General features: G+C 37.8%; 3 protein-coding genes across 4 annotated transcripts; 2 read left to right on the top strand and 1 right to left on the bottom strand.

The window, feature by feature from the left end:
• On the top strand, positions 4,310–6,559 carry LOC109234542 (DNA-directed RNA polymerase III subunit rpc8). The gene is made up of 5 exons (XM_019400565.1): positions 4,310–4,466; positions 4,651–4,735; positions 4,853–4,919; positions 5,006–5,095; positions 5,947–6,559. The coding sequence occupies exons 1-5, from the start codon at positions 4,325–4,327 to the stop codon at positions 5,992–5,994; spliced, it is 432 nt and encodes a 143-aa protein (XP_019256110.1). The 5' UTR covers positions 4,310–4,324; the 3' UTR covers positions 5,995–6,559.
• On the bottom strand, positions 6,635–9,098 carry LOC109234902 (GDSL esterase/lipase At2g31550-like). Its single transcript, XM_019400942.1, has 4 exons — positions 9,005–9,098; positions 8,621–8,718; positions 7,717–7,972; positions 6,635–6,840 (listed from the first exon to the last, which is right to left on the bottom strand). Exons 1-4 carry the CDS (start codon positions 9,096–9,098, stop codon positions 6,635–6,637), a joined length of 654 nt encoding a protein of 217 aa, XP_019256487.1.
• On the top strand, positions 20,574–26,740 carry LOC109234541 (protein FLX-like 4). 2 transcript variants are annotated; one of them, XM_019400563.1, is made up of 4 exons: positions 20,574–20,699; positions 24,133–24,740; positions 25,945–26,084; positions 26,190–26,740. In XM_019400563.1, the coding sequence occupies exons 2-4, from the start codon at positions 24,205–24,207 to the stop codon at positions 26,435–26,437; spliced, it is 924 nt and encodes a 307-aa protein (XP_019256108.1). In that variant the 5' UTR covers positions 20,574–20,699; positions 24,133–24,204; the 3' UTR covers positions 26,438–26,740. The 2 variants fall into 2 exon arrangements, with proteins under 2 accessions (XP_019256108.1, XP_019256109.1); XM_019400564.1 differs by having other exon boundaries at positions 20,589–20,699; positions 24,130–24,740.

Raw genomic sequence — 27,563 nt, 5'->3', positions numbered from 1 at the left:
ACCCGGCATCTTCGGTTTTGTATTTCTTTTCAAGCGCAGTCAACAGTTCCTTTGACGTTTCCACGCCACTGTAGACATTATACAGAGCATCCTCCAGTCCGCTTAGAATATAATTCTTGCACAAAAAATCTGAATGCTTCCACGCCTCAGTTTCTGGAGTTTCATCGGACAACACAGGAACATCTTCCTTGATGAACTTCTGGAGACTTAGTGTAGTCAAATAGAAGAACATCTTTTGCTGCCAGCGCTTGAAATTAATCCCGAAAAATTTTCTGGGTTTCTCCGCCGGTGCCAATGTTGCCGGTGTCGTTCGGCTTGTTGAGGCATTGGCAGTCACCATTGGAACAGCTTGGTTCTCATTCTCATTAGTCATTTCTATAAAAGAATGACACAAACGTTAAAATCACGTAGATTCTAATAGAGTACAAAACCACACAGGTTTTACTCTCCAGAAACAGTAAGTACAAATACAGAGAATATTTAAATTCCTTAAGCTTGTTAGTATACTGTATTTGTAAAATAATTCTGGAAATATAAATAAATATAAACAGAAATGACAGAAAACCAATTCGAGCCCACTGAATTCACAGTGTTTCCTTAAGGAACTTAATCCCCTCCTAGTACCCAAGGTTATGAATTATTTCCTCCCGGGATAGAACGAATTACACACTGGTATAGTGGTACTTCAAACCCCAGTGTTTCAGCGAACACAAAGTTCAGTAGCAAATCACACTTACTATTGCTTTCTTTGAAGTTAAAAGTTGGGCAGAATAGTGTTGTATTTATAGCCAAAAGTTGGGCTGAAATCTGAAGAGGTGCCACTCTTCAGAATGGCTGTTTCTGCAAAACGGCCACAGCATAAATGAGGATTAGATTTAATATTAATATTCTGTTATTAAAATAAATATTTAATAACATTTCTGTTAATATTTTACTATTAACAAATAAATTTGGTCCAAAAAGTTAATCAATCAATCATTTGACCAAATCCGAAGCCGAAGCCGAGCGGCGACGACGACGGCGCGAGACTTGCTTTCTTCTCAACTCTTTAAGAGTTAGAAGAAGAGCAATTGCTTATATACCCATAAAAAACTTCTTCCTCTTCCAATATGGGGACAATGCCCATTTACCAAGGGGGGTAACTTAAAATTTCACTCAAAAATTTCATTTCCCTCCATTTCCCATTCATCCTCTTTTAAGTATTTAATATATTAATTAAATACATTAAAAACCCCAACAATATATACTAAAGGGGTAACAGGTGCTAAAAATATATACTATACTAATAAAGTTGAAAATGGGGACACGGGGGGAGGGGTGGGGGGGGCGTTAACTCAATAGAGTCTACATGTATAGTGCCCTCATATACATAGAGCTAGCCTATCTGAAAAGGGGAAGACGTAGTAAATTTTTGGGAAACAGAATTACCAATATTACCTTTCAAATGCTAAAATTGTCGAGTTGCGTGTGATGTGTGAAAAATTCTTAATTTTGCTGCAGAATTTCCTTGGAAGGGAGGCCCAAGCAAGTGGAGTATCATTTATCATTAGGGTATCATTGTGTTTTCTTGACACGACCATAAGGAAGCTACACATTCCCTGCATGTAGGCTTCAGTGGCGAAGTTAGAAATTTTTTTGAGGGTGTTCAAATTTAAAAAAAGTGAAAAAAATTTACGACAAAGGGTGTTCAATATGTGTTATATACCTCTAAAACGTAATATTTTACCTACGTACGCAGTACAATTTTTCGACGAAGGGTGGTCAGTTCACCACCCTTACAAGCATGTGGCTTCGCCACTGGTAGGCTTAGGTTTGCATTAATCACCTTGAGGATTTATGAGAATTATAAAGAAGGGAATCTGTTGCAAATTGGAACTCAAATTTAGAGTTTGGGGTACAACTTTCCTTCTTCGTTTTTTCCCGGATTGTCAAATAAAAATATTGACATGGCTTCATATACATCAATTGATGTGGTTGGCTTGCACTTCATGCCTTCTGTGCTTTGATGCGATGATTGGATACATCATATATGTTTATTAGTGTTTGACCAAAAAATGTAGATCTTTGATTAAACTAATTGAATGGGTTAAACCTAGTTAATAATAATAACTTCAGATCTATAATCGATTAATATGACTGACGTAGAGTAGCGCCAGAAGAAGATTAAATACAACGTGTATTTAACGTTTCAAGACCATTAATGAGGAGGGAATGCCAAGAAATAAATAACAATAAATGATATTAAAGTATTAAGGAGAATAATTAACCCAATATTGAATGAGATGGATGACTCCTCCTCTTGATAATGATGGATGAAAGAAAAATACTAGAATATTGGGATCCTTCTCGGATCTGATAGAAAAGGTATGGAATAATAGACAATCGTCTCTTTAGAAAGGTAATGTATGTATTCTACCTAGAGAGAAAGTATGCTTATGAAGAATGTTCTTATTAGAGAATATTACATGCCTTTCCTCTTATTTCTCTTTTTATTTATATGGGACAGACCCCCAATTAACCCTAAAAGTACAAGGACAGAAAGATCATATTACTAAACTAGTCGTTACTGTCGTTTCGAATACTTGACCTCGACCATGATCGACTCCTCGGCAGTGAATCCTATTGATTAATTACTAGTCGACCTCGGCCAAATCACTTTTGATAATTCCATTTCGTATCAAAATATTCCTTAAGCATATTTTGACCCATACAATTAGTCCTAGTGGTTAATTCGGGAGGTCCATTGGTAGGTTTAGTGATTTCACCGCGGGAACTCATAATATGATTATATATGATGAATGTGTAATGTTATTGATGGCTAAATACCTCTTTTACCTGCAATGATTTATTGAGATTATATGTGGTGCATTACTTATTTTTCATGTAAATATTTTAAAAACTTGCTCCGAGGGGTATGGCATGGGAGCGGATCGATGATTTTACTGAACTTTTGCTTACCAAATCAGTTACTATTCGATGCAGATTCATCTGCTAGTAACAGTTGATAGAAAAATTAAAGATAAGTAACAGAAAATGAGAGGCTTTGAGGCGTGAAAGATCACTATCTTTCAAGAGTTATTGCCTGTATATACTTTAGGTTACAAGCAATTCTCTATCAGGATACAACAAAGCCTGAAACATACGTGCAGATTTAATTCTCTACTACTGGGATGTCTTCCGTATTTATAGATAAGAAAAGGAGACTTTTCTGAGCACCCACACTATTCTTGTTGTTTGTCTTAGTCCCGGGCCTTAGATTATGATTACTGTTATTGCATGTCATTCATTTTTCGATTTTTATGTTTTTGTTACTATTACGATTTCTACTGGAGTTACTAATGAATTCTCTCCTCTTGTTTTTTCTTACTTTATTTTCGACTTTCTGAGCCGAGGGTCTATCGGAAACAGCCTCCCTGCCCCGAGGGGCAGGGGTAAGGTCTGCGTACACATTACCCTCCCCAGACCCCACTATATGGGATTTTACTGGGTAGTTGTTGTTGTTGTTTTGTTTAACTTATACGGATTGAGCAAACTGGTGTCATTCACCCTCGTGAGAGATTCCATTTTCCATCTCCCTCTGATTATTCTTTTCCTGGAGGTCGTTGAGACTGTTTCCGGGTTAATATTAAATTATGTCAACTGATAAGTTCTTTGGCATTGAGCATCAGTGCCCCGTACTGGGAATTGAAAGTGCATTATTTCTTGCTAAATGTGAAGGGGAATAATCTGTTTCCTGGACAGAGATCCACACAACTTTGTTCTAAATCAAATGTCCCTCTTCAATGATCGAAATAAATAAATAAATAAAATTTCCCCTCGATCTTTTAAAAGAATAAGAGATGTGGATAAGTGTCAGTATCTTTGGCCTTTAATTATTCTGTTACTACCTTCCTTGCCATAATCTATATAAAGATCTGATGTCTCACTGTTAGGAAAAAAAAGCTCCTTATCCTTGTTTTTGCCTACACGAAATGTTGACCTTTCAATTAGAGGAAAAATGACAAATCCTGGCTGGACAGCATAATAACCAAAGAGTCTTATGTGTCAACTATTTTGCGTACTATTGATTTAACTTATTTTTCACTTTTAATTTATTTGGTATCGATGATGATATGAGTTTAACTTAAATGAAGATGGGAGGATTCATATTGCTGACCCCAAACAAAAAGTATTCTCACTAACAGCCTTAAAATTGATAAAGGACAATTCCTCACCTTGATAAAAGACCAATTAGATTTTCGAGTGTATTATCATTTGCCGAAGCAGCAGTTGGATTCTACATAGAGCAATGCACTTCAAACTAATCAGCTTTCTATTATTTGTAATGTTTACTGTGATAACATGTTCGTTAATAGAGAAAAATCATGGTCTTTTGCAGGTCAAGTTTAGACTGATAGTGTTTCGACCATTTGTAGGAGAAGTAATAGCTGCTAAACTCAAAGAGTCCAATGCTGAGGGTTTACGCTGTAAGGCTTGCAGACTGTTTACAGTTTATTTCTCTCGCAATTTTCCTTTGTTGGAGTTTCTGTCATATATATATTTTCCTTCTCATTAAGTTTCTTCTGTGATATATAAGGCGCATATTAATGGATGAGGATATTCTCTCAGAAAAAAGGCATCTTAATGTTCGTTCAATTTTATGTTTGGCAGTGTCACTTGGATTTTTCAATGACATTTATGTACCCCCACCTCTAATGCCATCTCCATCACGTTCTGAGCCTGATCCCGAGAACAAGTAAGTGTTTTCTTGTCTCAACATCTAATTTTGTGGTGCAATTGCATCTACTGCTTGGTCTTTCTGAATCATACATCTTAAGTTTCTTTGCATATGGTTTTTTATTGTCTATTTTAGGAACCAAGTCAGATGGATATGGCAGTTTGAGGGACAAGATGAATATCCTATTGATGGCGTAGATGAGGTTTTTAGAACTAACAACTTTGCTATATTGCACCGGCTTGTCAAATGATGTACGTGGAATTTTGACATTGATTATATAAACTGCAGATTAGGTTCCAAGTTCATAGTGTTAGTTATCCATCCGTACCTCTTGAGCAAGAAAAGGATTCAAAGCCATTTGCACCAATGGTCATAAAGGTACGTCAACCCTTAACTTTATTCCTTCAGTATATTATTTTTTCTGTTCCTACAGTTAAAATGATATAGCCCCATCGCTATTAGCTGGTTAAGTGGTTGTAATGCTCGAGATGCATTGGATTTATTGTGCATCTAAACTATGTTGCTCGTACTCTCCAAAACTATCGCCGAGTGCGTGTCGGATCCTCCAAAGGTACTGCATTTTTGGAGGATCCGACATTGGGTGCGGCAGCATTTTGGAGAGTCCGTGCAACATAGCATCTAAATATGTAAAGGCTTTATCATTGAGTGTGGAGAAATGTTATTAGGTTGTTGAAGCTTATCAAGCTTCCTAAAATATATGCTACTTGCAACAAATATATCATCGTACCATGCTTTTAGCATGCTGTTCATTGTAGATGTGACTTATGTAAACTCCTGATCAGTAATTACACCTGCTCAACTAGTGTGGCGATTACCCTTAAAAATAGGACATTAACTCAGTGGTCGATTATAGAGTTTTTGTCACATCATTTACTTCATTTTTGCAGTTTGGTGACTTGAAGGCTGAACTTCTGATCAATTCGCATGAGTTTAAATTATGTTACTCGTTATAAAAGAAAATGCTCTTTGCATAAATTGAAACTTCAGCATTTACTCTTGGAATTTGGATGAAGCAACGTTGTTTATCAGTCGCACTAAGCAGCTATATCTTTAAACCATATAAAAAATGGAACGCGGATCTTCAATAAGCATTAGATTGAAAAATTCTCCTATGTTATTCTACTTTCTATGGACTTAGTGAGGAAAAATAGTTTAGTTTATGCTTATTTTTATTAATTCTGGCATTTTTTCTTGTCTGTATATACCAGGGATCTCTTGATGCTGATGGTCTAGGACCTATTTCATGGTGGATATAGCAGAAATTACTGAAGATTCTTTGACGATAAACTATATAATTTTTTTTTGTTAAATAGAGAGAAAAACAGAAGGGAGCCTTCGAGCAATGGTAAAGTTGTCTTTGTGTAACCTATAGGTCACGGGTTCGAGCCGTGGAATCAGCCATTGATGCTTCAGGGTAAACTGCCTACATCACACCCCCTTGGGGTGTGGCCTTTCCCCGGACCCTTGCATGAATGCCGGACGTGCTGCCCCTGAGAGAGAAAAGTAGTGACTCTAATTTTGAGACCCTGAGAAAGAAGCAAAATGAGCTTCTCTTTGTGTTAGTTCAAATCTCTTAGCAGTTCCTCAGTACACTCTTTTCAGAAAGGATGATTCTGCTACTTATGTCTTTCTATTTCTATTTGTGAAGTAATTAATCCATAAAATATATGTATGGTTTTTACATATAGATAAATTCAATTTAAAATATTGTCGGTCACACTGTTTTTCTACCCGCATAAGGTAAGGGTAAGATCTGCATACACACTATTCTCCTCTGGCCCTACTTGTGGGAATACACTAGGTATGTTATTGTTTCGATCACACTGTTTTCATACGTGTGGAAGTTTAAATTTTGTACTAAAAGTTTTACTACAAATTTTATTTCCTTGTAATATATCAAAAGCTGTCAACAGTTGAGAACTTTGGGAGAAGCTCCTTCACTAAATACTCAGTAATGTGGTAGTAAGTTGATTCAGTTGGATGAATACTGTCAAAGAAAATATATTGTGAAGTATCTGTACACATTGGAGATTTTGTTGTACACAATGGTCCTGCTTCTAATAACCCAGTTCCACAACAACCTTTTTTAATTTCTTCAAATCCTGTCATAGTTATGTAAAACAGAAAGCATTTAGATTAATAAGAAGAATGAAAAGAAAAAAGGGAGATAACTAATCTAAATGTTGGGTGATATTTATGATAAATGCTCGGAAGTTAAGAATTATAAGAACTAGGGGTCCTTTGGTTGGGAAATAAGTTATTTCAGAATTAATTATACCGGATTAATTATCATGGAATTACTATCCCACCCTCCCATAGAGATTAAAGTAACACTATAATCTGCGATATTATCTCAGCCAAATATAGGATAAACTCATTTCAAATTTAATCCCGAGATTAATTGTCCCTTATCCCTCGTACCAAACGAGCCCTAGGTGAATGGCATGAAGGCAATCACAGGGTCCGGCTTAACATAATTAAATTCCGGCGGAGACAAAAAAAAAATATTAGATTATTCTTTCCATCTGTCTAAGTCTTGGCTGGCGGAGTTATCCGATACCTGTGTTGACAGTGGAAGGTAGCAGGTACCCAATAAATTTAGTCAAAGTGCATGCAAGTTAGTCCTTGGTTGAACCAGAAAATGGGTACCGGCGTACCTACCATTACCATATAGGGGATGAACTGAGTTAGAAGCATATGCTTTCTTTAACGATAGCTGGTACCGAACAATCTGAAAGCTTTCTAAAAAGCTCAAGATAAATACTCCTTCATCCTTATCTACCAAAAACTATGGCAGAGTGGTACTTCTCCATCCTTAACCAAAGGTCTCGGATTCTAAACTGGTTATGAAGGTGTCTTTACTAAGGAAGGCTTTTCCCCCAAAAGTGAAAATTTCGAGCGAGAATTCGAATTAGTTGAATTCTAAAGCAAGTACCGAATATCGGATGAGAAACAAAAAAAATACATTGAAATCTTACCATATTCATGTGGATTATTGATGAGATCTGATATAGGAGTGTAAATGTCTGCATACAAGATTTTGCTTCCTGGATGTTGTGCTTGTAAATTTGGCAACAATTTCTGAAGCTTTTGATTATAAATTTGAGAATCTGAATTCTCTTTTTCTAAGCAAATTCTATGAAGTGGAGATTTTGCTGTCATTTGAATTGGTAGACAACCAATTGGAGGCAGCCCACTCGCTATAATTCCACGACATCCAAGTTCATAAAGTTCCTAGTAAAATAAGGTAGAATATTGCATGTCACATAACAATATATAAAAAGCATTTCTGAAAATTAAATTAATTATGAGGTAATTACAAGTAAATTTGACTATTTTCTGTGTCCTTTCAAATGAAACTATCGATTTCTATTAATGTGATGCATGTTTTATGACCTTTTTTGGGTGAGTGAATCGAATACCAGATGGTTAAACAAGAAAAACGTTGAAGTTAGCTCAAGCAAAATTTGGATTAGCAAAAAAACACAAAACCCCTTATTACCGACGATAAGAAGCAAATTGGTCAGATGATAATTACTTCACTTATTATTTTAGTATTAAGGCGCCTATCCTATAATGAAATGGGATAGAATAGAAAAAACGCGAGGGCTAACACTATAAGGTCGTTTTTCTCGGGGGATAGGTTTCTGAAGAAGCAAGCTTGTCCTCGCCCCGACCGACAATTGTTAGTTTTTCCTATCTCTTCTAACCTTTCCCCGATCTTGACCCAAGCTGTATAAGACAAAAAATCATCTGTTTTGCTCCTCGGAATAACGCGTATTTTTAGTAGTGTAAAAGGGCTGCCCGGTGCACGAAGCACCCCGTATTCATGTAGGGTCCCAAAAGGGCCGCACCCTTAAAGGTGTAAAGTAGACATCCTACCCTAATGTAAACATTATTGGCTGCTTTTACTGCTCGAACTCCTGGTCTATAGATCATACGGGACGGAGACAACCTTAGCGTTGCTCCAGGCTCCCCGTCTGGCAATGTAAAAGATCAATTCAAAAAAAGTGTACATTAAAGAGTAATAAGAAGAGAGGGATGTGATAGAAAATAACCTTGATAAAAAATTGCAGCTTGTTTAGCAGAAAATCTTGATACTCATTCATGCTAAATTCAACCCTTCTAGTTGGAATATCATAGAAATTAAAAATAAAATCATTACTCCCTGAACTAACAATAACCAAAGCACCTTTCACTATTTTTTCAGCTTCTTTTTCTCCAAAATACCCTTTCAATATTCTTTAAAATATTCTAACTGTTTACTCATTGAAATTACTCCAGAAATTGAACTTGTTAAATCATCATATCCTGATCCAGCTGATGCAAAACAAACTCCAGTTTTTAAATCATTAGCCATTAAATTTGGCTGTAAATATGGTGGCACACCATATTTTTTTAAATTTAATAAAAAAGCTAATATATCTGGTACGAGTTTTCCATTTGAAAATCTACCTGTTGGAATATGGTTATAATAGTCTTTTCCATAGGGTGGATGATTGCCTTTAAATAAAGTGAATATATAGTTGTTATTTCCAGTGTCAACTGTTGAATCACCAAAAACAAGAATTGATGTGAATTTTGGAATGGTTTGACTTGTAATTGTATTACACAAGAAAAGGGCTAAGAACAAGAAGAAGAAAGATTTTGGTGCCATGGCTTTAAAAGAATTGAACAAGAATTTGTAGTTTTAATATTCCCTCCAAGGGTTCATTGATTTTTGATGGTTTAAAGACATGTGGTTATGCACACAATTGTATTATACATATATAGACATATATTTACTACTGTATTTTTTATTTTTTATTTTTAAAAGCAACGTCGCTATGAATGCTTGGCTGTTATAGGCCAGTTATCCCTGTGGTAACTTTTCTGACACCTCTAGCTTCGAATTTCGAAGGTCTAAAAGATAGTTCAGCACCCACGCTTTCACGATTCGTATTCATATTGGAAATCAGAATCAAATGAGTTTTTATCCTTCTGTTCCACATGAGATTTCTGTTCTCGTTGAGCTCGTCTAAGATACATGTGTTATCTTTTAACAGATGTGCCGCCCCAGCCAAACTTCCCACCCGACAATGTCTTCCGCCTGGATTGGCCTGCAAGCAAGCCTTAGGTCCAAAAAGAGGGGCAGTGCCCCGCTTCCGATTCACGGAATAAGTTAAATAATATTAAAAGTCAAATACAGCCAAATCTTTCTATAATAGCCTCGTTTTTTTCAATATTTTGTGGTTGCTCTAGTAAAATTCTGTTATAAAGAACATATATTATAACATACTTATTATAAATGGTTCCAAAGAAACTTGGCTGTTGTAGTGAAGTATTGCTATAAAAGATAACTGTTGTAGAGAATTCTAACTGTATATATCTTTTATGCGGTGCAATAATAGAGAAAGAAAGATACATGGAAAGGAAATTGTTTTTTAAAAAGAAAGTAATAGTAGCAATTTTCTAAGGGAAGGAACAGAATTTTGTGATGATTGAATGAAAATGATAGTATATATTTTTTTCCTCTCTTTTAATTTTCTTATTCTTTATTTTAACTAACCAAACAAGAACACAAAAATTTCCTTGCTTACCTTCCTGCCCTTTGCTAGTTATAAATAAATTAAAACATATATATTTGAATGCTTATTTGATGGAGAAAAAATCTTGCTTTTCTAGATTATTACCTTCTAAGTTTTTCCTTTTTGATTACTTCTGAAATTAGCTCAGAATTAAGTTTCATGCATGTGGCAGTGTTTTACAGAATACAGTAATCTTAAAGGATTTTTTATTAAGACTTAGGGTGTGTTTGGTATGAAGGAAAATATTTTCCGGAAAATATTTTCTAATTTTCCCATGTTTGGTTGGCTTAAATTTTTTGGAAAATATTTTCCTTATGAACTCATTTTCCTCCAATTGGAGGAAAATGTTATCCTTATCAAGAGAAGGGAAAACATTTTCCAAAACTCCTTCTCAACCTTCCCCACACCACACCCACCCACCCAACCCCACCTCAGGCCTAGCGAACCCCCCCCCCCCCCCCCCGGAAAAAAAATATTTTTTTATATATTTTCAGTTTTAGTTTTTCCATCTTTCGGTTTATAGGCTCGAAATTTTACAAGTTTCAAAGTTATGAGTTCGAAGGTTTATGTGTTTGGAAGTTTACAGGTTTAGAAATTATAAAGTTTACGGGTTCGAAAGTTCGTGGTTTCGAAAGTTTATGAAATTTGTGGGTTCGGAAGGTTGTTGGTTCGAAAGTTTATGACTTCATGTTTATTGTATATAAATTATTTGTGAATACTCTTGAGAAGTTATTTTCCTTAATTTGCGTACCAAACACCGAAAAATGAATAAAATTACTACTTGTTTTTCACACCCTAGTTCACCAACCGTGAACATGTCATGACGGCACCTGGTCCCCATGACCAGGTAAGCCTAACATTTGCGGAAATATAACAATTGCGGAAAAATAGAGAAAATCAATTCAAATATCTAAAGGAAACTGTACTAATTGTCGCTTGGCAAGTACAACTCAATATCACAAGTCTAAAACAATTCCCAAAACCCGGAAACTCACGGGCAACACAGGCTACAGAAGTGTATAGTAAAGGTTCCAAACTCCAGAATTTCTAACAACCGAAAGAAGGAAAAACTAAGTACTAAAGATAGAATAAGAGGGAGACTCGTCGGTCTGCGGACGCAGCAGATCTACCTCGAAGTCTCCGTAGTCCTCCTGCCTCACTGATAGTGCGCCTGAGTAGAGGTACCTGGATGATCTGCACATGAAAAACATGCGCAGGAAGGGCATGAGTACACCACAGCGGTACTCAGTAAGTGCCAAGCCTAACCTCGGTTGGGTAGTGACGAGGAAGGTCAGGGCCATACTGAGACAAAATATAGTAATAACAATAATTAACAGTATGATAATCTGACAGAAATAATAAATACAGCAGTGATATAAGACAGATTAAGCAAGGCAATAGCAAATACACAAGAACGGAACAACCACAGAATAAGTACAGCTCAACACCAATGGTAACAATGAGGATCTCCCAGGATACCGTCCTGTAGTCCTTTTCTCAACTGTCCAGTGGATCTCCCGGGATACCGTCCCGTAGTCCATCATATGTGTATATCCGAAGGATCTCCCGGGATACCGTCCCGTAGTCCAACTATCAATGTGCAGGGGGATCTATCGGGAATCTAACCCGCAGTCCCAAAGTAAAAGTGCAGGGGGATCTACCGGGAATCGAACCCGTAGTCCCAAAGTAAACAAACAAGGGGGGGAGCTACCGGAATCCCACATCCGTAGTCCCAATGTAAATGCGCAATCACAACCAGAAGGTACACGGAAACGAAGTACAAAAGACAAGCAACAGGTAGTACTGGCCTAGCATGCTTCACGTAGTACAGTTAAGGCAACTTAAGCAATTAGGCAAGTTAAATCAACTAAACATGCTTTCCTAATCTAGCACAAGTTATAATTGCAAGTAGAATAAAGCAAATATGAAAGGAACTCAATCTTAATATCTTAAGAAAAAACCCGGATTTCTAACAATTGGCTCAAGTACACGCCCGTCACCTCGCGTACAAGGCACTCAAATCAACAAATAACAAATCCTAAGGGGAAAGGTCCCCCACACAAGGTTAGACAAGCCACTTACCTCGAACCGGCTCAATATCAATAGAAACCACGCCTTTGCCACGAGTATCCGACTCCAAATGGCCCAAATCTATTCAATTCAATTACATATCGTAAATAATATTGCAAACAACTGATTCCACTATAAAAATTAAAGCTAGGGCGCGAAAATAGGTAAAATGACCAAAATGCCCCTCCAGCCAACGTCTCGGAATCGAATAATTTTCACATTTTCAGAACCCTCGTACTCTCACGAGTCTAACCATATAAAAATCTCCCAAATCGGAGGTCAAATGCCCCCTCAAAACCCAATAGTTTGGTGTATGAAGTTTTACCCCAAATTAACCAACTTTTGATCCTAAATTCGAATTCCAATGATGTATTTAGCTATATAATGATGAAATATAATGAAAAGGGATCAAGGAAACGTTACCCAATGATTTTCTCTTCAAAACCCACTCAAAATCGCCTTCTCCCGAGCTCTCAATCGATTTTCAAACTTATGAAATTTAACCCTCGAAATTGATATTTCTGAACAGTCATTTCCGCTTCTGCGGACAAGGGACCGCTTCTGCGGTCCCGCTTCTGCGGACCACGAGCCGCTTCTGCGGTTTTCATTAAAAATCCAGGGTTCCGCTTCTGCGGTCTTAAACCGCACCTGCGGTTGCCGCTTCTGCGAAATACTCACCGCTTCTGCGGTTTCTCACAAAAGACCCAGGGCCGCATCTGCGATAGAAGCCTCGCAGGTGCGTAACCGCATCTGCGGTAGATCATCCGCACCTGCGGAAAAAGCTGAGGGAGCCCAAATTCACTCCTGCGATCAGGTAGTTGCTTCTGCGGCTCCGCTTCTGCGGTTCCCAAGCTGCAGAAGCGAAAATACCAGAAGACGAGAAAAACCAGCTGCTGCAACACTTCAAAAATTTTTCCGTTAACCACCCGAAATCATCCCGAGGCCCCCGGGACCTCAACCAAAAGCACCAATACCACCTAATACCTTATTCGAACTTGTACCAATCCTTAAAACACCTAAAACAACGCCGGAAACCCGAATTAATCAAAGATTCAAGTCTAAGAACCTCAAATTCCAACCAAACACGCTTTCGATCAAAAACCTAACCAAACCTCGTCCGAATGACCTGAAATTTTGCACACACATCCCAAATGACATGACGGAGCTACTGCAACTTCCGGAATTCCAATCCGACCCTCGGATCAAAAACTCACTATCGGACCGGAAACTTCAAAAATTCAAACTTCGGCATTTCAAGCCTAAATGAGCTACGAGCCTCCAAAATACATTCCGAACACGCTCCCAACCCCGAAATCACCTAACGGAGCTAACGGAACCATCGGATTTCCATTCCGAGGTCGTCTTCACACTGTTCCGATTACGGACCATTTTTCAACTCTTAAGCTCTCATTTAGGGACTAAGTGTCCCAAAACACTCCGAATCCCAACACCGAACGTCCCGGCAAACCAAAATAGCAGAAATGAACTTAGGGGAAGCAGTTAATGGGGGATCGGGGCGTAAATTCCAAAAACGACCGGCCGGGTCGTTACATCCTCCTACACTTAAACATTCGTTCGTCCTCGAACGAGCATAGAGAACATACCTGAAGTAGTGAAAAGATGAGGGTACTGGCTGCGCATATCCTGCTCGGTCTCCCAAGTCGCCTCCTCGGCCGGCTGACCCCGCCACTGAACCTTTACTGAAGCTATGTTCTTTGACCTCAACTTTCTGATCTGCCTGTCCAAAATAGCCACTGGCTCCTCAACATAGGATAGATCCTTGTCCAACTGGACTGAACTGAAATCCAACACGTGCGACGGATCACCGTGATACCTCCGGAGCATCGAAACATGAAATACCGGATGAACTCCGGCCAAGCTGGGAGGTAAGGCAAGCTCATAGGCAACCTCCCCAACTCGCCTCAAGATCTCAAAAGGGCCAATAAACCTCGGACTCAGCTTCCCTTTCTTTCCAAACCTCATGACGCCCTTCATAGGCGAGACCCGAAGCAGAACCCGCTCACCAACCATATATGAAACATCACGAACCTTCCTGTCCGCGTAACTCTTCTGTCTAGACTGGGCTGTACGGAGTCTGTCCTGAATCACCTTGACCTTCTCCAATGCATCCTGAACCATCTCTGTACCCAATAGCCTGGCCTCACCCGGCTCAAACCAACCCACCGGAGATCTACACCTCCTGCCATATAAAGCCTCATACGGCGCCATCTGAATGCTGGACTGATAACTGTTGTTATAAGCAAACTCCGCCAATGGCAAGAAATGATCCCAAGACCCTCCAAACTCAATCACGCACGCACGGAGCATGTCCTCAAGAATCTGAATAGTGCGCTCGGACTGTCCGTCCGTCTGGGGGTGAAATGCTGTGCTCAACTCCACCCGAGTGCCTAACTCCTGCTGCACGGCTCTCCAGAATCGCGATGTAAACTGAGTACCTCTGTCTGAAATGATGGAAACTGGAATACCATGCAAACGGACGATCTCCCTTATATAAATCTCCGCCAACCGCTCCGATGAATAAGTGGTACACACAGGAATGAAATGAGCGGACTTGGTCAGCCGGTCCACAATAACCCAAATGGAATCAAACTTCTTCAGGGTCCGTGGAAGTCCAGATACAAAATCCATGGTGATGCGCTCCCATTTCCACTCCGGAATCTCTATCTGCTGGAGCAACCCACCCGGGCGTTGGTGCTCATACTTCACCTGCTGGCAGTTGAGGCATCTAGACACTTAACCAACTATATCCTTCTTCATCCGCCTCCACCAGTAGTGCTGCCTCAGGTCCTGATACATCTTCGCGGCACCCGGATGGATGGAATACCGCGAACTATGGGCCTCTGCTAGAATCATCTCTCGAAGGCCATCAACATTGGGCACACAAATCCGGCCCTGCATCCTCAATACTCCATCATCTCCAATGGTCACATCCCTGGCATCACCATGCTGAACCTTGTCCCGAAGGACAAGCAAATGAGGGTCATCATACTGCCGCTCCCTGATACGGTCAAATAGGGAAGACCAGGAAACCACACAGGCTAGAACCCGACTGGGCTCCGAAAGATCCAATCTCACGAACTGGCTGGCTAGAACATCCATCGCCATAGGCCTCTCTGAAGCTGGTAAATATGCCAAACTCCCCAAACTCTCCGCCCGGCGACTCAAGGCATCTGCCACCACATTGGCCTTGCCCGGGTGATATAGGATAGTGATGTCATAATCCTTCAGCAGCTCTAACCACCTCCTCTGACGCATATTGAGATCCTTTTGCTTGAGCAAGTGCTGCAAACTCCGATGATCAGTATAGATCTCAGAAGGCACTCCATATAAATAATGACGCCAGATCTTCAAGGCATGAACAATGGAAGCAAAGTCAAGGTCGTGGACAGGGTAATTCTTTTCATGTATCTTCAACTGTCTGGACGCGTAGGCAATTACCCTACCGTCCTGCATCAACACTGCTCCAAGGCCAACCCTCGAGGCGTCACAATAGACAGTATAAGACCCCCAACCGGTAGGCAACATCAAGATAGGGGCTGTAGTCAAAGCTGTCTTGAGCTTTTGAAAGCTCGCCTCACACTCCTCTGTCCACTAAAATGGGGCACCCTTCTGGGTCAATCTAGTCATAGGGGCAGCAATCGATGAAAATCCCTCCACGACACGACGGTAGTAACCCGCCAAGCCAAGGAAACTGCGAATCTCAGTAGCTGAGGACGGCCTGGGCCAACTCTGCACGGCCTCTACCTTCCTCGGATCCACCCGAATACCCTCACTAGAAATCACATGGCCTAAGAATGCCACAGAACTCAGCCAAAACTCACATTTTGAGAACTTTGCATATAATTTCTTCTCCCTCAAGGTCTGAAGCACGGTCCTCAGGTGCTGCTCATGATCTTCCCGGCTCCGGGAATACACCAGAATATCATCAATAAAAACAATCACGAACGAGTCAAGATATGGCCTGAACACACTGTGCATCAAATGCATGAAAGTTGCAGGGGCATTGGTCAGCCCAAATGACATGACAAGGAACTCGTAATGGCCATATCGAGTCCTGAAGGCAGTCTTCAGGATATCTGGCTCCCGAATCTTCAACTGATGGTACCCTGAGTGCAAGTCAATCTTAGAAAACACCTGTGCGCCCTGAAGCTGGTCAAACAGATCATCAATGCGAGGCAAAGGATAACGGTTCTTCACTGTAACCTTGTTCAACTGGCGGTAGTCAATACACATGCGCATAGAACCATCCTTTTTCTTCACAAACAAAACATGAGCACCCAACGGTGAAACACTAGGTCGAATAAAACCCTTACCCAGCAATTCCTGCAACTGATCCTTCAACTCCTTCAACTCAGGAGGAGCCATACAATACGGAGGAATGGAAATGGGCTGGGTGCCCGGCAACAGATCAATGCCGAAATCAATATCTCTATCAGGCGGCATGCCCGGAAGATCAGCTGGAGAAAACATTTTCTTGGAAAACATTTTCGACGGAAAATATTTTCTGTTATACCAAACACGCCCTTAGTTTCTTTTATACCTACTACTATTAAATGTGAGAAAAAAGCTACAATTTCTTTCCTTGCTTTATAAGGTAAGGTTTTTTTTGGAGGTAACCTGAGTTACCTACTATTTACAGCTTATTTCTTTGGTCATGATGTCCAAACAACAATTACAACAAACTCAATATAACTTTACAAGTAGGGTCTGGGGAAGGTAGTATGTACGCAAACTTTACCCTTACCCAGTGAAGATAGAGACACTGTTTTCGATAGACTTACTCTCGGCTAAAAAAAAGGTAGCAATAAACGGTTAGTCATGATGTCCAAAAAATACGATAAAAACTTAGGTCGCTCCTGACTACGCAATAATTTTATCATCCGTTAATAATTCGATCGAATGAGCCATTGCTATTAGCAAAAGAGGTAACCTATGCCCCTTTTCACCAATGAAGTATTAGTTAAAGGAAAAATGTTTAGATTTTCCCTTCAACTATTCGAAATGATCTAATTTATCCTTCATTAATAGTTTGGGTCAGATGAGCCCCTGCCATTAGCAATAGTTGGGTGAAATTCAAAAATAGCCAGATTTATAACTGGTCGTTCAAAAATAGCCCATTTTCAAAAGTAATCGAAATTTAGCCACTTTTCATGTAAAGAAAAATCTGAGCGAAAACACTATTCAAAACCCGGAAAAATACGCTAGTATATTATGCTGGAGTTCCAGCATATGTATACTTAACTCCAACATATTATACTGGAGTTCCAAGATAAGTATGCTGGAACTCCAGCATAATATGATGGAGTTCCAGCATAAGTACACTAGAACTCCAGCATAATATACTGGAGTTCCAGCAAGTATACCGGCCCAGCATAATATACTGGAGTTTGGAGCGCCGGTGCTCCAATCTCCAGTATATTATACTGGAGCCAGCAAAGTATATTGGTCCAGCATAATATGCTGGAGTTCATACACAGGTGCACCGAACTCCAGTATATTATGCTGGACCGGTCTCTGCCGCAGCAAAATAGTGGCTATTTTTCATTGACTTGGTAAACGCTGGCTATTTTTGAATGACCAGTCGGAAAACTGGCTATACCATGCTATTTTAACGTAATAGTTCAGGTCATATAAGCCCATGCCATTAGCAAAATGGTTAACCCGCGCCCTTATTCACCGACGAAGCATTAGTTATATGAAAAATATTTAAATTTGTCCCTGAACTATGCGAAATAATATAATTTTATCCTCCATTAATAGTTCGGGTCAGATAAGTCCCTGCCAGTAACAATAGTTTGGGTCATATGAGTCTTTGCCATTAGGAAAGAGCTCACACATGCCCTTTATTCACCAATGAAGCATAGGAAAAATATTCAAATTCGTCCCTATACTATGCAAAATGATCTATTTTTATTCTCCGTTAATAGTTCGCGTCACATAAGCCCCATTAGTAATTGTTTGGGTCCTATGAGTCCCTACTATTAGCAAAAGGGTTCACTTATGCTCTTACTCAAGACAGAACATTAGTTTCAAGAGATACACATATTTTTTAAGTTATCACTTTGAATATTCTTTATTTTTTGTTATCATTTCGAACTTGCTCCAAACTACTTATCCCTAACTAGTATATGTACCCACGCGATGCGCGGACAATTGATAAACTTAATCATGAATATACAGGTTTATTAAACAATTTTAAGATTTAGCTTATTGTAAAATAATATTGTAAAGCTTACATGAGAAAATGCTAAACATATTTGCCAAGTCGAAAGGTTATATTAGTTAATACTAATAAAAAAACAATATATAAGCTTTGTTCGCTGTCTAANATAATTTTTTCGTTATGTATTTCTATTTATTATATTATCCAATATTTAGTATAATTATATTATTAATAGAAATTATGACACTTGTCATTATAACATTTCTTTGCCTCTCCTATTATCTATATATATATATATATATATATATTTCTTTGACTCTCCTATTATATATATTATATATAATATATATATATTATATTATATTATATAAATAGATTTTTTGTTTTTTTATTTTAGAATAATTTTAAAACTCCAATTTGAAACTATTCCCCAATATGAATTAGTAATTCATTATTTTATTTAATTTTATTTTAAAATTATTTTAAAACTCCAACTTGAAACTACTTCCCGATTTGAATGGGTAGTTTTTCTTCACTTTTTTCGTTTTTTTATTGGTAATTTTTTTGTTTGCTTTTTCTTTTAACATAATTTAAAAACTCAAACTTGAAACTACTCCCACCCAATTTGAATGGGTAGTTATTTTTCATATATTTATTTTTCGTTGTTTTTTTATCATATTTAATTATACGATATCTATATTTATTAATCCAAATAAAGTAATCAATTACTATATATATATATATATATATATATATATATGTTAGTTTTTTATTTTATTTTATTATTTTTGTTTTTTATATGTATATTANTTATTTTAAGTTTACAAATTAATATAAACAATTTGCTAATTTTTTCGCTATAAAGAAGGAGTAGTTCAACTACGTTAGTTTAATATAAAGAAGTTTGATAACTTCTCAAAAACAAAGTCCTGAATGTGCCCAAGATTACGGCTGCACGGTTTTATTAGGACATTTGATAAGCTTGAATTAATATATAAAGAATCTCTATATAATTTAGCCAAAAAATGGTAAGAAATTATTTCAATAAATTTTAAAAAAAGAATAGGGTGTAATTAATTATTAATTATTAATTAATTAAGAGAATATGTAAGGGGGAGGCGTGACTTATCAGTTTCTTTAAAACCGGTTAAGAAAGAATAATGTGCCACTAATGTAGCTTGCGTTTGCCTGAAAATAAGGAGGCAAAATGTATGTTATTGGATTTTAAACATTTCAAAAGTTGGGATAAACATACATGAGAGAAAATGGTGCAAACATTTCGGAGCACTCATAATCAAAAAACAAATTTTGAATTTGAGTTTAGAAATAATTAAATAACTAAACCTAAAATTACTACATGTATCTTTTTTCCTTTTAATACTTAACTTCTTCCTATATTAACTTCTTCAAATTCATCTTCAATGTTTAAAAAAAATATATATTTATCTTTCTACACCATTACTCAAAAATAGAAACTCAAAATAGATTTTTACTTTTTAATAAATTGCGTGGAATACTTTATCGTATAATTCAAATGCATATGTTCCATGTTTGAAGGAAAAATATTTATATTTCTAGACCATTACTCAAAAACATAGATTCATTATTAACAAATTCTATTCAGAAATCAATATTAACTAACTATGTTGCATAACTATGCCCAGACGTGGGACTCTTAAAGGAAATAATTGGAACATATTAATGATTTAATGTGGGACTCTTAAGGGAAATAGGACTCTTAAGGGAAATAACTGAAAGAAATTAATGCTTTAAATGCTTCAATTAATTTTTTTATTTTATAATTTGTTTGAATCTCCAAGCTTATTGGAGTTTTGTCTTAAAGCTTGACACGTGTCGATATTTCGGGTTGACCTTTGTCACAATATTATGAATTTGCCTCTCCTTTTCTATATTAATAGATTCATTGTCAAGTTTTGCAATTAGAGGGACCAAATTTGCAAAATTAAAGAAAATGTAACTAAAAAAGACAATAAAAGTTTTGTACTTTTTGTGATATTTTCTCCTTCATGTATTTTTAACTCATGAAAAACACAACCCTCGAATGCCTCTTATACGCTATAAAGTATTAGAGTTCTTTCAGATAGAAATTTTTTCCTAACGGGTTATTATAAATACTAAGGTATGATTTTTGTCCCCCTTTTTCTTCTTCTGGGTATGCTTTAATTTTGATTAAAAATCTTTAAATATTTCCGCCCATTCTTGAATTAAAAAGGATAATTTTTTCTTCTAATCTGTTGTTGTTGAATTGGATATTTTATTAGTTTAACGAAGTGACTATGTTATGTTAAAATGTTTTGATCTTTCTTATGTCATTGATTAAGTATAAATGCAGAAACCTTGTTACCTAGTGGTGAGTATATTCTAGTTGTGGCCTTTTTTTTGGCTTATTTGTTATATATATGGCCTCTTTGATTTTGTTGATCTTATGTTATGTTCTCTCTGTTTTGCATTGACCCTTTTGGGATTTTACCCTGAAAAGGTTTGTATCATGTGTTTGTGGGATGGTAGGTTATGAAGGGGGTAGTTGGTGAGGGGAGTGTTTCCTTCCGGAAAGTCATTTTTTTATGACGATAGTGTCAAGACAGCTTGCGAGCACCTCGACTATTTCATTGGGCACTTGCTATCTCCCATCAACACGGTTACGAGGTAACTCTGTCCGCCAAGGCTTAGGCAGATGAGAAGAAGTCGCCTAGTGTCCTTTGACTCCACTTTTGAAAGTGAAACCTCATGGTTCTGAACGAGGGGTGGGGTGTAGTGGAGGGTGTATTTTTTGTGAATTCATAATATTGTTTATAGTGGTGTCCGTGTGCACCTCTAATATTCCACCAGATATGTGCTACCTCCCACCAATATAGGTACAGGGTAAGTGGGTAACTCTGCCCACCAAGACTTGGGCTGATAGAAGAAGTCACCTAATGTTATTTGACTCCGCTGGATTTGAACTTTAAACTTCATGGTTCTGGAAAGTCATTGTGGAGGCAGTGGTGTTAAGTTTAATAATATTTGATGCACATTTAGTTGGTTGTTCTTGAGATAGGAAATTAGTGAGTGTTTGTATTATCCTGATAGGTTGCAGATATTTTTCTTTTTCTTTGTCGCTCTCTTCGTGGGGAAGAAAGTGCAGTGTGTTTTTATTCTTAGTTGAACTATTACTTTGTAAAGCTGTATAGCTTGGAAGGATTGAATTGTACTAGGATTAACAACTGTATGAAAGGATTAATTAGAAGGAAAGACCATAATGTTCACCAGAAAATTGATATATGAGAATCTTTCTGTCAGTGTTGTCAAAGAGTTATTTAAGGCGCGCTCAAGCTTGAAGTTTAGAAGAGCTCGGGAAGGGCACTTAGCCTCACTTAAGCTGTGCTTCAATGTGGGCAAGGGACTAAGGCGTGCACACTCATTGTCGATGCATTCTGTCTTGAATCTAGTTGTACTAAACAACAAATATAATTGACAAATAAGTGTATTAGTTGTTAAGGAGAACATTAGGAATGAATTTGTTACTTTTTTCTTAGATTACATATATATTTATTTTTTCCTTCTTTGCGCCTTTTTTATGCTAAAGCCCACACTTAAATTGCACTTTGCGCTTAAAGCCCCAGTAAACGTGGAGTGCTTTCTAGAGCTTTTCGCCTTTGAGAACACTGTTTTCTGTATTCTTGTGCAGAGTGTGCAAGCTTTTTCTTGAATTGCTAGAGATAGTATAGTGGAAATTATGATGGGAGCGTTTCTTGTTAAAGCCCAAGTGGATGTGGAAAGATAAAGGCAAGTACTTGGGAAGAAACTTGCTTTTCTTTTCTTTCGTCAGGCATAGGCATAGGCATCGTGTGGCTCGATTAGGAAAGCAACTGGATTGTCATAGCTATTTGAAGTTGAAATTAGCTATACAGGAACGCGTTTGAAGAGTAATGGAGGGGACCATAACATTAGTACATTTCTTAAAAAAAGTTTTTTAAGAAATGTGCAGCACCGGGACATGCTGAAGTAACATATCTTTGGAAATTAAAAATATTTAAATGTTGCTTTGCGTTTTTGGCATGAATTTGGTTGATTTTAAAGTGGCGGTGCTAAAATGTTTAAAAGGTGATGAATGGTTCTTTAGATGTACAAGTATGAAAAAATTTCTTTGCCTACTTGCCCGTTTCCCTCGTCTGTTTAGAATGTAACCAATATCTTCTACATTTAATTGATTCTACAATTTATCTTGGAAGAAGTTCAACTGAAGATTAATTTCTCTATGATCTGAATAAAATAACGAACCCAGATGTCCCTGCTTTCTTTCCTTATCAAGTGAATAAGTACTGGAAAATTATGTTAGCTATCTATATATTTTGCTACTGATATGACTAAAACTTGGTTTAGATCTTCTGCATCAGTATACGTCTTTTGATATGTCTTTACGATCCATGATGCAATTGTTGCTCCAAATGGAAATACTAAAAGACGGGGTCTTCCTGTTTCCTTTTCTTATCAGAAGAATAAATATTTTTGTGATGGAAATATGAGGTGAATAAATGTTTTCATCTCTCAGGCTCTGCGAGGAACTTTCTTTGGAGAAATAAACTTAATAGTGTCTTACTAATAGTTAGAGCCATTAGCTGCAAATGGCTATTAGACTTTGATTATTTAGAGGAAAGGCATGAGCACCACAAGCAGTACCTGGTGCCAAATTTATATTGGCATGAATATTGGTTAGGGTATTGAAGGGGAGCCTTGGCGTAGCTGGTAAAGTTGCTGTCATGTGACCAGGAGGTCACGGGTTCAAGGTGTGGAAACAGCCTCTTGCAGAAATGCTGGGTAAGACTGCGTACAATAGACCCTTGTGGTCCGGCCCTTCTCCGGACCCCGCGCATAGCGGGAGCTTAATGCACCGGGCTGCCCTTTTTTATTTACAAATCCATTAGCATAGCGAGGTAAACTTGGTGCAATCTCTCGATTTTTGTCTCCGTGCATCTTGTCGAGTGTAGCTATGTAAGTCGGTTTGAGTTTTCCAAGGTTTCCTGATGCCACTATCATTATTTATTTAATTTTAGTGAAGCGATCCCAGTAGTGAAAGGTCAGAAAGGAGGATGCTGGTTCTGAAATAAAAAATGTATTGAGCAAAACATTTTTCTTGGATCAACTACAGTTGCAAAAGTCGAGACCTTCTGTTTTCAGCCATTTTATTGGGAGACACACGAGTGCGTTGTGCTTTAAATTGTTGGTTTTCACCTGAGAAATTGTTCTTACACAGAGTACTCATTTCTATTAAACAAGTTTGGTAGTTTCGGCTAATAGTCTAGTTAATACTAATGCAACATAAATCCAAAGGTCAACAAGAATTTAACACAAGTTAGAAAAATCGAAAGAAGAACAATTTAAATTATGTGTCCTTATAGTAGATGATCGTTTCGTTTACCAGAACTGTTTGCTATATGTTAAATAATGCTTTTACTTCTTCCTTTATGATTCATAGCCCTGGTAGTTTACGAGACTAAAGCTCCTAGCCTAAAATTGTTAAGCTGCATTTACTTAAAATAAAAATCTCATAGTTTATTTTATTTCTAAAGCAGGTAAATATTTCCTAATTAGTGAAACTGTAAAACAAGTGTTGACCCTTCTTAGTTCTGGGGCCAAGTGAATCGATGGCCTCCAGAAGACAAGTACCAGCATCATATGGACGGTCAATACAAGCTCCAGGAATGGTGCTTCATGAAGAATTGACCGCTGGCCGCCGCCTCATTGATTCACTTCCTCCTCCTGAGCTTCGGGACAACAGATTGGCTGCTCGGGCAGCGGAGTTGGAACAACTTGCTGGAGACAATCATCGGTTGGCAGCTACGTATGTTGCCTTAAAGCAGGATCTTGCTGCTGCTCAGCGAGAAGTAGAGAAACTCAAAGAACATATAAGAAGTAGTCAAACAGAAAGTGACATCCAGATTCGGTTGTTGCTTGACAAGATTGCCAAGATGGAGGTTGAACTTAGAGCTAGTGAGAGTACAAGGAAGGATGTGCAAGAGGCACATTTGGAGGCACGAAGCTTGGTAACGGCCAATATGGAGCTGAGCGGAAAAATACATCAAGCTATGCAGGAATTGGAAAGAGCTCGTGCGGATATCAAGAAGCTACCTGAGATGCATGCTGAACTTGATACCTTAAGGAAAGAACACCAGAAGCTGCGGTAAGTCGAAGCATGTCTTTTTTTCCAACCCTTCTTCCTGGAAAAAAAGAAATAACCACGGGTCGTTACTATTTAATTGTCTTGACTTGTTGTTTAGGTGGAAGCATGAAAGAATTCTCCTACCCGTTACCCTTGAAAAATCTTGGTTAATTTGTTGGCGAGGTGTCTGGCTAAATATCAATCAATTATGCCACATTTCCAAACTAGTTGGGGTCTTTTTTAAGACTAATTAGGGATTCTATAAAACTAGAGGTTCTCTAAATCTCACATTTATTCCTACGGAATGTACAAGTTCCTAACTAGAATAAAAGGACTTGTGGAGAGCACCGGATCTAATGTGAGCGCAACAATAATAACTAAACCTTAATTTTGTTTAGTTGTTATTGCCTTTATGGATCCTTTGTTTCTTTCTGTTTGCTCTTAATTTTGTAGGTCTTTTGAGATGACTTCGCTTTATGTGATTTTAGGTCTATCTCGTCGTGTTTGATCTCGCTCAGTCATTGTGGTCTCCCACCTATGCACCGTTGAACCGGTATATATGGAGGTCTATGCAAATAGTCGAACCATCTTAGACGACCTTATCTCATTTTATATTCCATAGGCACTGCTAGTACACTTTGTTCTTTAATCTTTTCGAATCTTGTATGATCATATAACCATCTTAAACATTCATGTTTCTGCGATTATGGATATGTCGAACTTCCTTTTTCTTTTTTTAATCGGTAAATATGTCGAAATTCTAAAGTTCACCATAATATAATATTGCTATGAATTGTTAGATTATAGGGTTTGGACCCTGTCAATGTTGACAAGTTGTCTTTATGACTGCATTCCCTTTAAAGCAAAAAGGGTTTTCCACCCATAGAACATCGGGATGATGCACGGATCAGAGACGTGCCCATAGCATCTTGCATTCTTGTAGGTTGTCCACTTAGCAAGTATGTATACTGCTAAAGCTCAATCGGATTTTATGCTTACGTCTGTTCATATTTTTGGCATATTTGATGCAGTTTTAATTTAAGATAAGACTTTTCCGTGCCATGTTTCTCTTGGGGGCCTAGGGAGGACTATGTTGCTTGTAAAAATCCCTGCATTCTGCAAGGACTATGTTGCTTGTAAAAATCCCTGCATTCTGCATTCATGATTGTTCGAGACACGAAATACAGAGTATTTTCCTAATGTTTTATCTTCTTGGAACATGCAGTAAGACCTTTGAGTATGAAAAAGGTTCAAACATAGAGAAAGTTGAGCAGATGAAACTTATGGAGAAAGACTTGATCGGCATGGCTAAAGAAGTGGAGAGATTGCGTGCTGAGGTGTTAAATGCCGAGAAAAGAGCTCAAGGTAATCAGTATGCTAGTTTTTGGCACATCAATATATGCTAGTTTTGGGCTCCTTATTATATTTCTATTGTTCATAACACAAACCGAGTATTTTCATGTTCTGTAGGTTTTGATCCTTATGCTCGGCCCTACATGAATTCAGATCCCATGTATCCCGCTCCTCTTATGCATGTTACGCCCCATGTTGACGGTTATCAGATACCTCATATCCCCGTGGAGGTTGGCGCAATGGGAGAGGGAAAGTATCCATATGGAAGTAGCATAGCTGTAAGTGCGGTAACTCCCCCTCCTCCTGGTACTGGTGGCAACGCTACATGGGGAGGAGGTTATGATACTCCACAAGCGAGGAGCTGAATTTTCTGCTATGTGTAGCTTGTTATGCTTGGCAGAGTTGAATCTTCTTAGATGTCACCTAGTTTTGCATCTTTAATCCGAAATTACTAACGCGTTTTCGACGCTTTTAGTAGCTCCAATGTAAGGTTTTGCAGGCTTGAACCAATGCTTAAGTAGTTTCAAAAGATTATAGTTTCCAATAGAATTGTACATTTCATTCACTATGTCAACTATTTTTACCTGCACATGCTTTGTGGCTTTAGGGGAGTTGTAGGGAATGACAATTCTTTGTTTTATGGCTCAACAGCAAAGGGTTTTTCTTTATTTAGCTCTTCTAGACAAACAGATAGAAATGCAATATATAGTTGGATTTTGATAGGCAATGGCCTTTAAAACTAATTTGCAAGTAACTTTTTTTCTTCATGACGACATGAGAGTCCAACTACATTGCCAGAATCCATGTTGTATATTTGAAAGAGGTTTCTGGGTTAGTTGTGCGCAGGGCGGAGCTAGGTGGACGGAAGTCGGTTCAGTCGAACCCCTTTCGCCGAAAATTACGTTGTGTATATAAGATTAACAATTTTTTTTTATATATAGTAGATGTTGAATTCCCTAGTTTTTTCGTGTGTTTACGGTTTTTATTTTTGCTTCCCCCACTGGTTATGTGCACCTTAACATTTCAATAAATACTTGCCTACCCCTGATCAGCACTAGTATTAGGTAACTTTGCAACAAATGCTTAAACAGATGGAAAGAAATTGCGTTATCCAATAACCGCCGGTACACTCTCACACCACAAACTTAGTCGTATACAAAGGTGAATTTAAGATTTAAGTCGGTGTTTGCACTAATTATTGTTGTAAATAAGTATAAATTGTTACAAAACTTAGCTCAAACTAATGATATAAAACAAAAAGATAGACAACAACGTAGAGAGAAGAGATTCTATTTCTTCCATGTATTCAAGTGTGTACAATGTGATGCCCAAAACCTCTATTTATAGGATGATATAGGTAATACAAAGGGATGTCATGAACATGGTATTAACTATTGAGAACATGGGGGAAGATCGTGGAGGTGTGGGAGTTACATCCATAATAGTAAGAAGTAGTGGGAGGTTAATGGAGAAGAGTAGTGGTGCTACTCC

This window comes from Nicotiana attenuata, chromosome 11 (genome assembly GCF_001879085.1).
Source record: "Nicotiana attenuata strain UT chromosome 11, NIATTr2, whole genome shotgun sequence".
NCBI classification, from domain to species: Eukaryota; Viridiplantae; Streptophyta; class Magnoliopsida; order Solanales; family Solanaceae; genus Nicotiana; species Nicotiana attenuata.
The sequence above is the reverse complement of the archived record's forward strand: the minus strand, read 5'-3'. Positions and strand labels throughout refer to the sequence as shown.

What these genes read in the sequence shown, in the direction of transcription:
- LOC109234902 (XM_019400942.1), bottom strand. Translation starts at nt 9,098, where the DNA reads ATGGCTAATGATTTAAAAACTGGAGTTTGTTTTGCATCAGCTGGATCA. An exon ending in TTCTGGAGTAATTTCAATGA is followed by an intron (nt 8,719 to 9,004) that starts GTAAACAGTTAG and finishes TTACATTGCCAG; the next exon opens with ACGGGGAGCCTGGAGCAACG. An exon ending in CAATAATCCACATGAATATG is followed by an intron (nt 6,841 to 7,716) that starts GTAAGATTTCAA and finishes TAACTATGACAG; the next exon opens with GATTTGAAGAAATTAAAAAA.
- LOC109234542 (XM_019400565.1), top strand. Translation starts at nt 4,325, where the DNA reads ATGTTTACTGTGATAACATGTTCGTTAATAGAGAAAAATCATGGTCTT. An exon ending in GAGCCTGATCCCGAGAACAA is followed by an intron (nt 4,736 to 4,852) that starts GTAAGTGTTTTC and finishes TGTCTATTTTAG; the next exon opens with GAACCAAGTCAGATGGATAT. An exon ending in TTGCACCAATGGTCATAAAG is followed by an intron (nt 5,096 to 5,946) that starts GTACGTCAACCC and finishes TGTATATACCAG; the next exon opens with GGATCTCTTGATGCTGATGG.
- LOC109234541 (XM_019400563.1), top strand. Translation starts at nt 24,205, where the DNA reads ATGGCCTCCAGAAGACAAGTACCAGCATCATATGGACGGTCAATACAA. An exon ending in AAAGAACACCAGAAGCTGCG is followed by an intron (nt 24,741 to 25,944) that starts GTAAGTCGAAGC and finishes TGGAACATGCAG; the next exon opens with TAAGACCTTTGAGTATGAAA. An exon ending in TGCCGAGAAAAGAGCTCAAG is followed by an intron (nt 26,085 to 26,189) that starts GTAATCAGTATG and finishes CATGTTCTGTAG; the next exon opens with GTTTTGATCCTTATGCTCGG.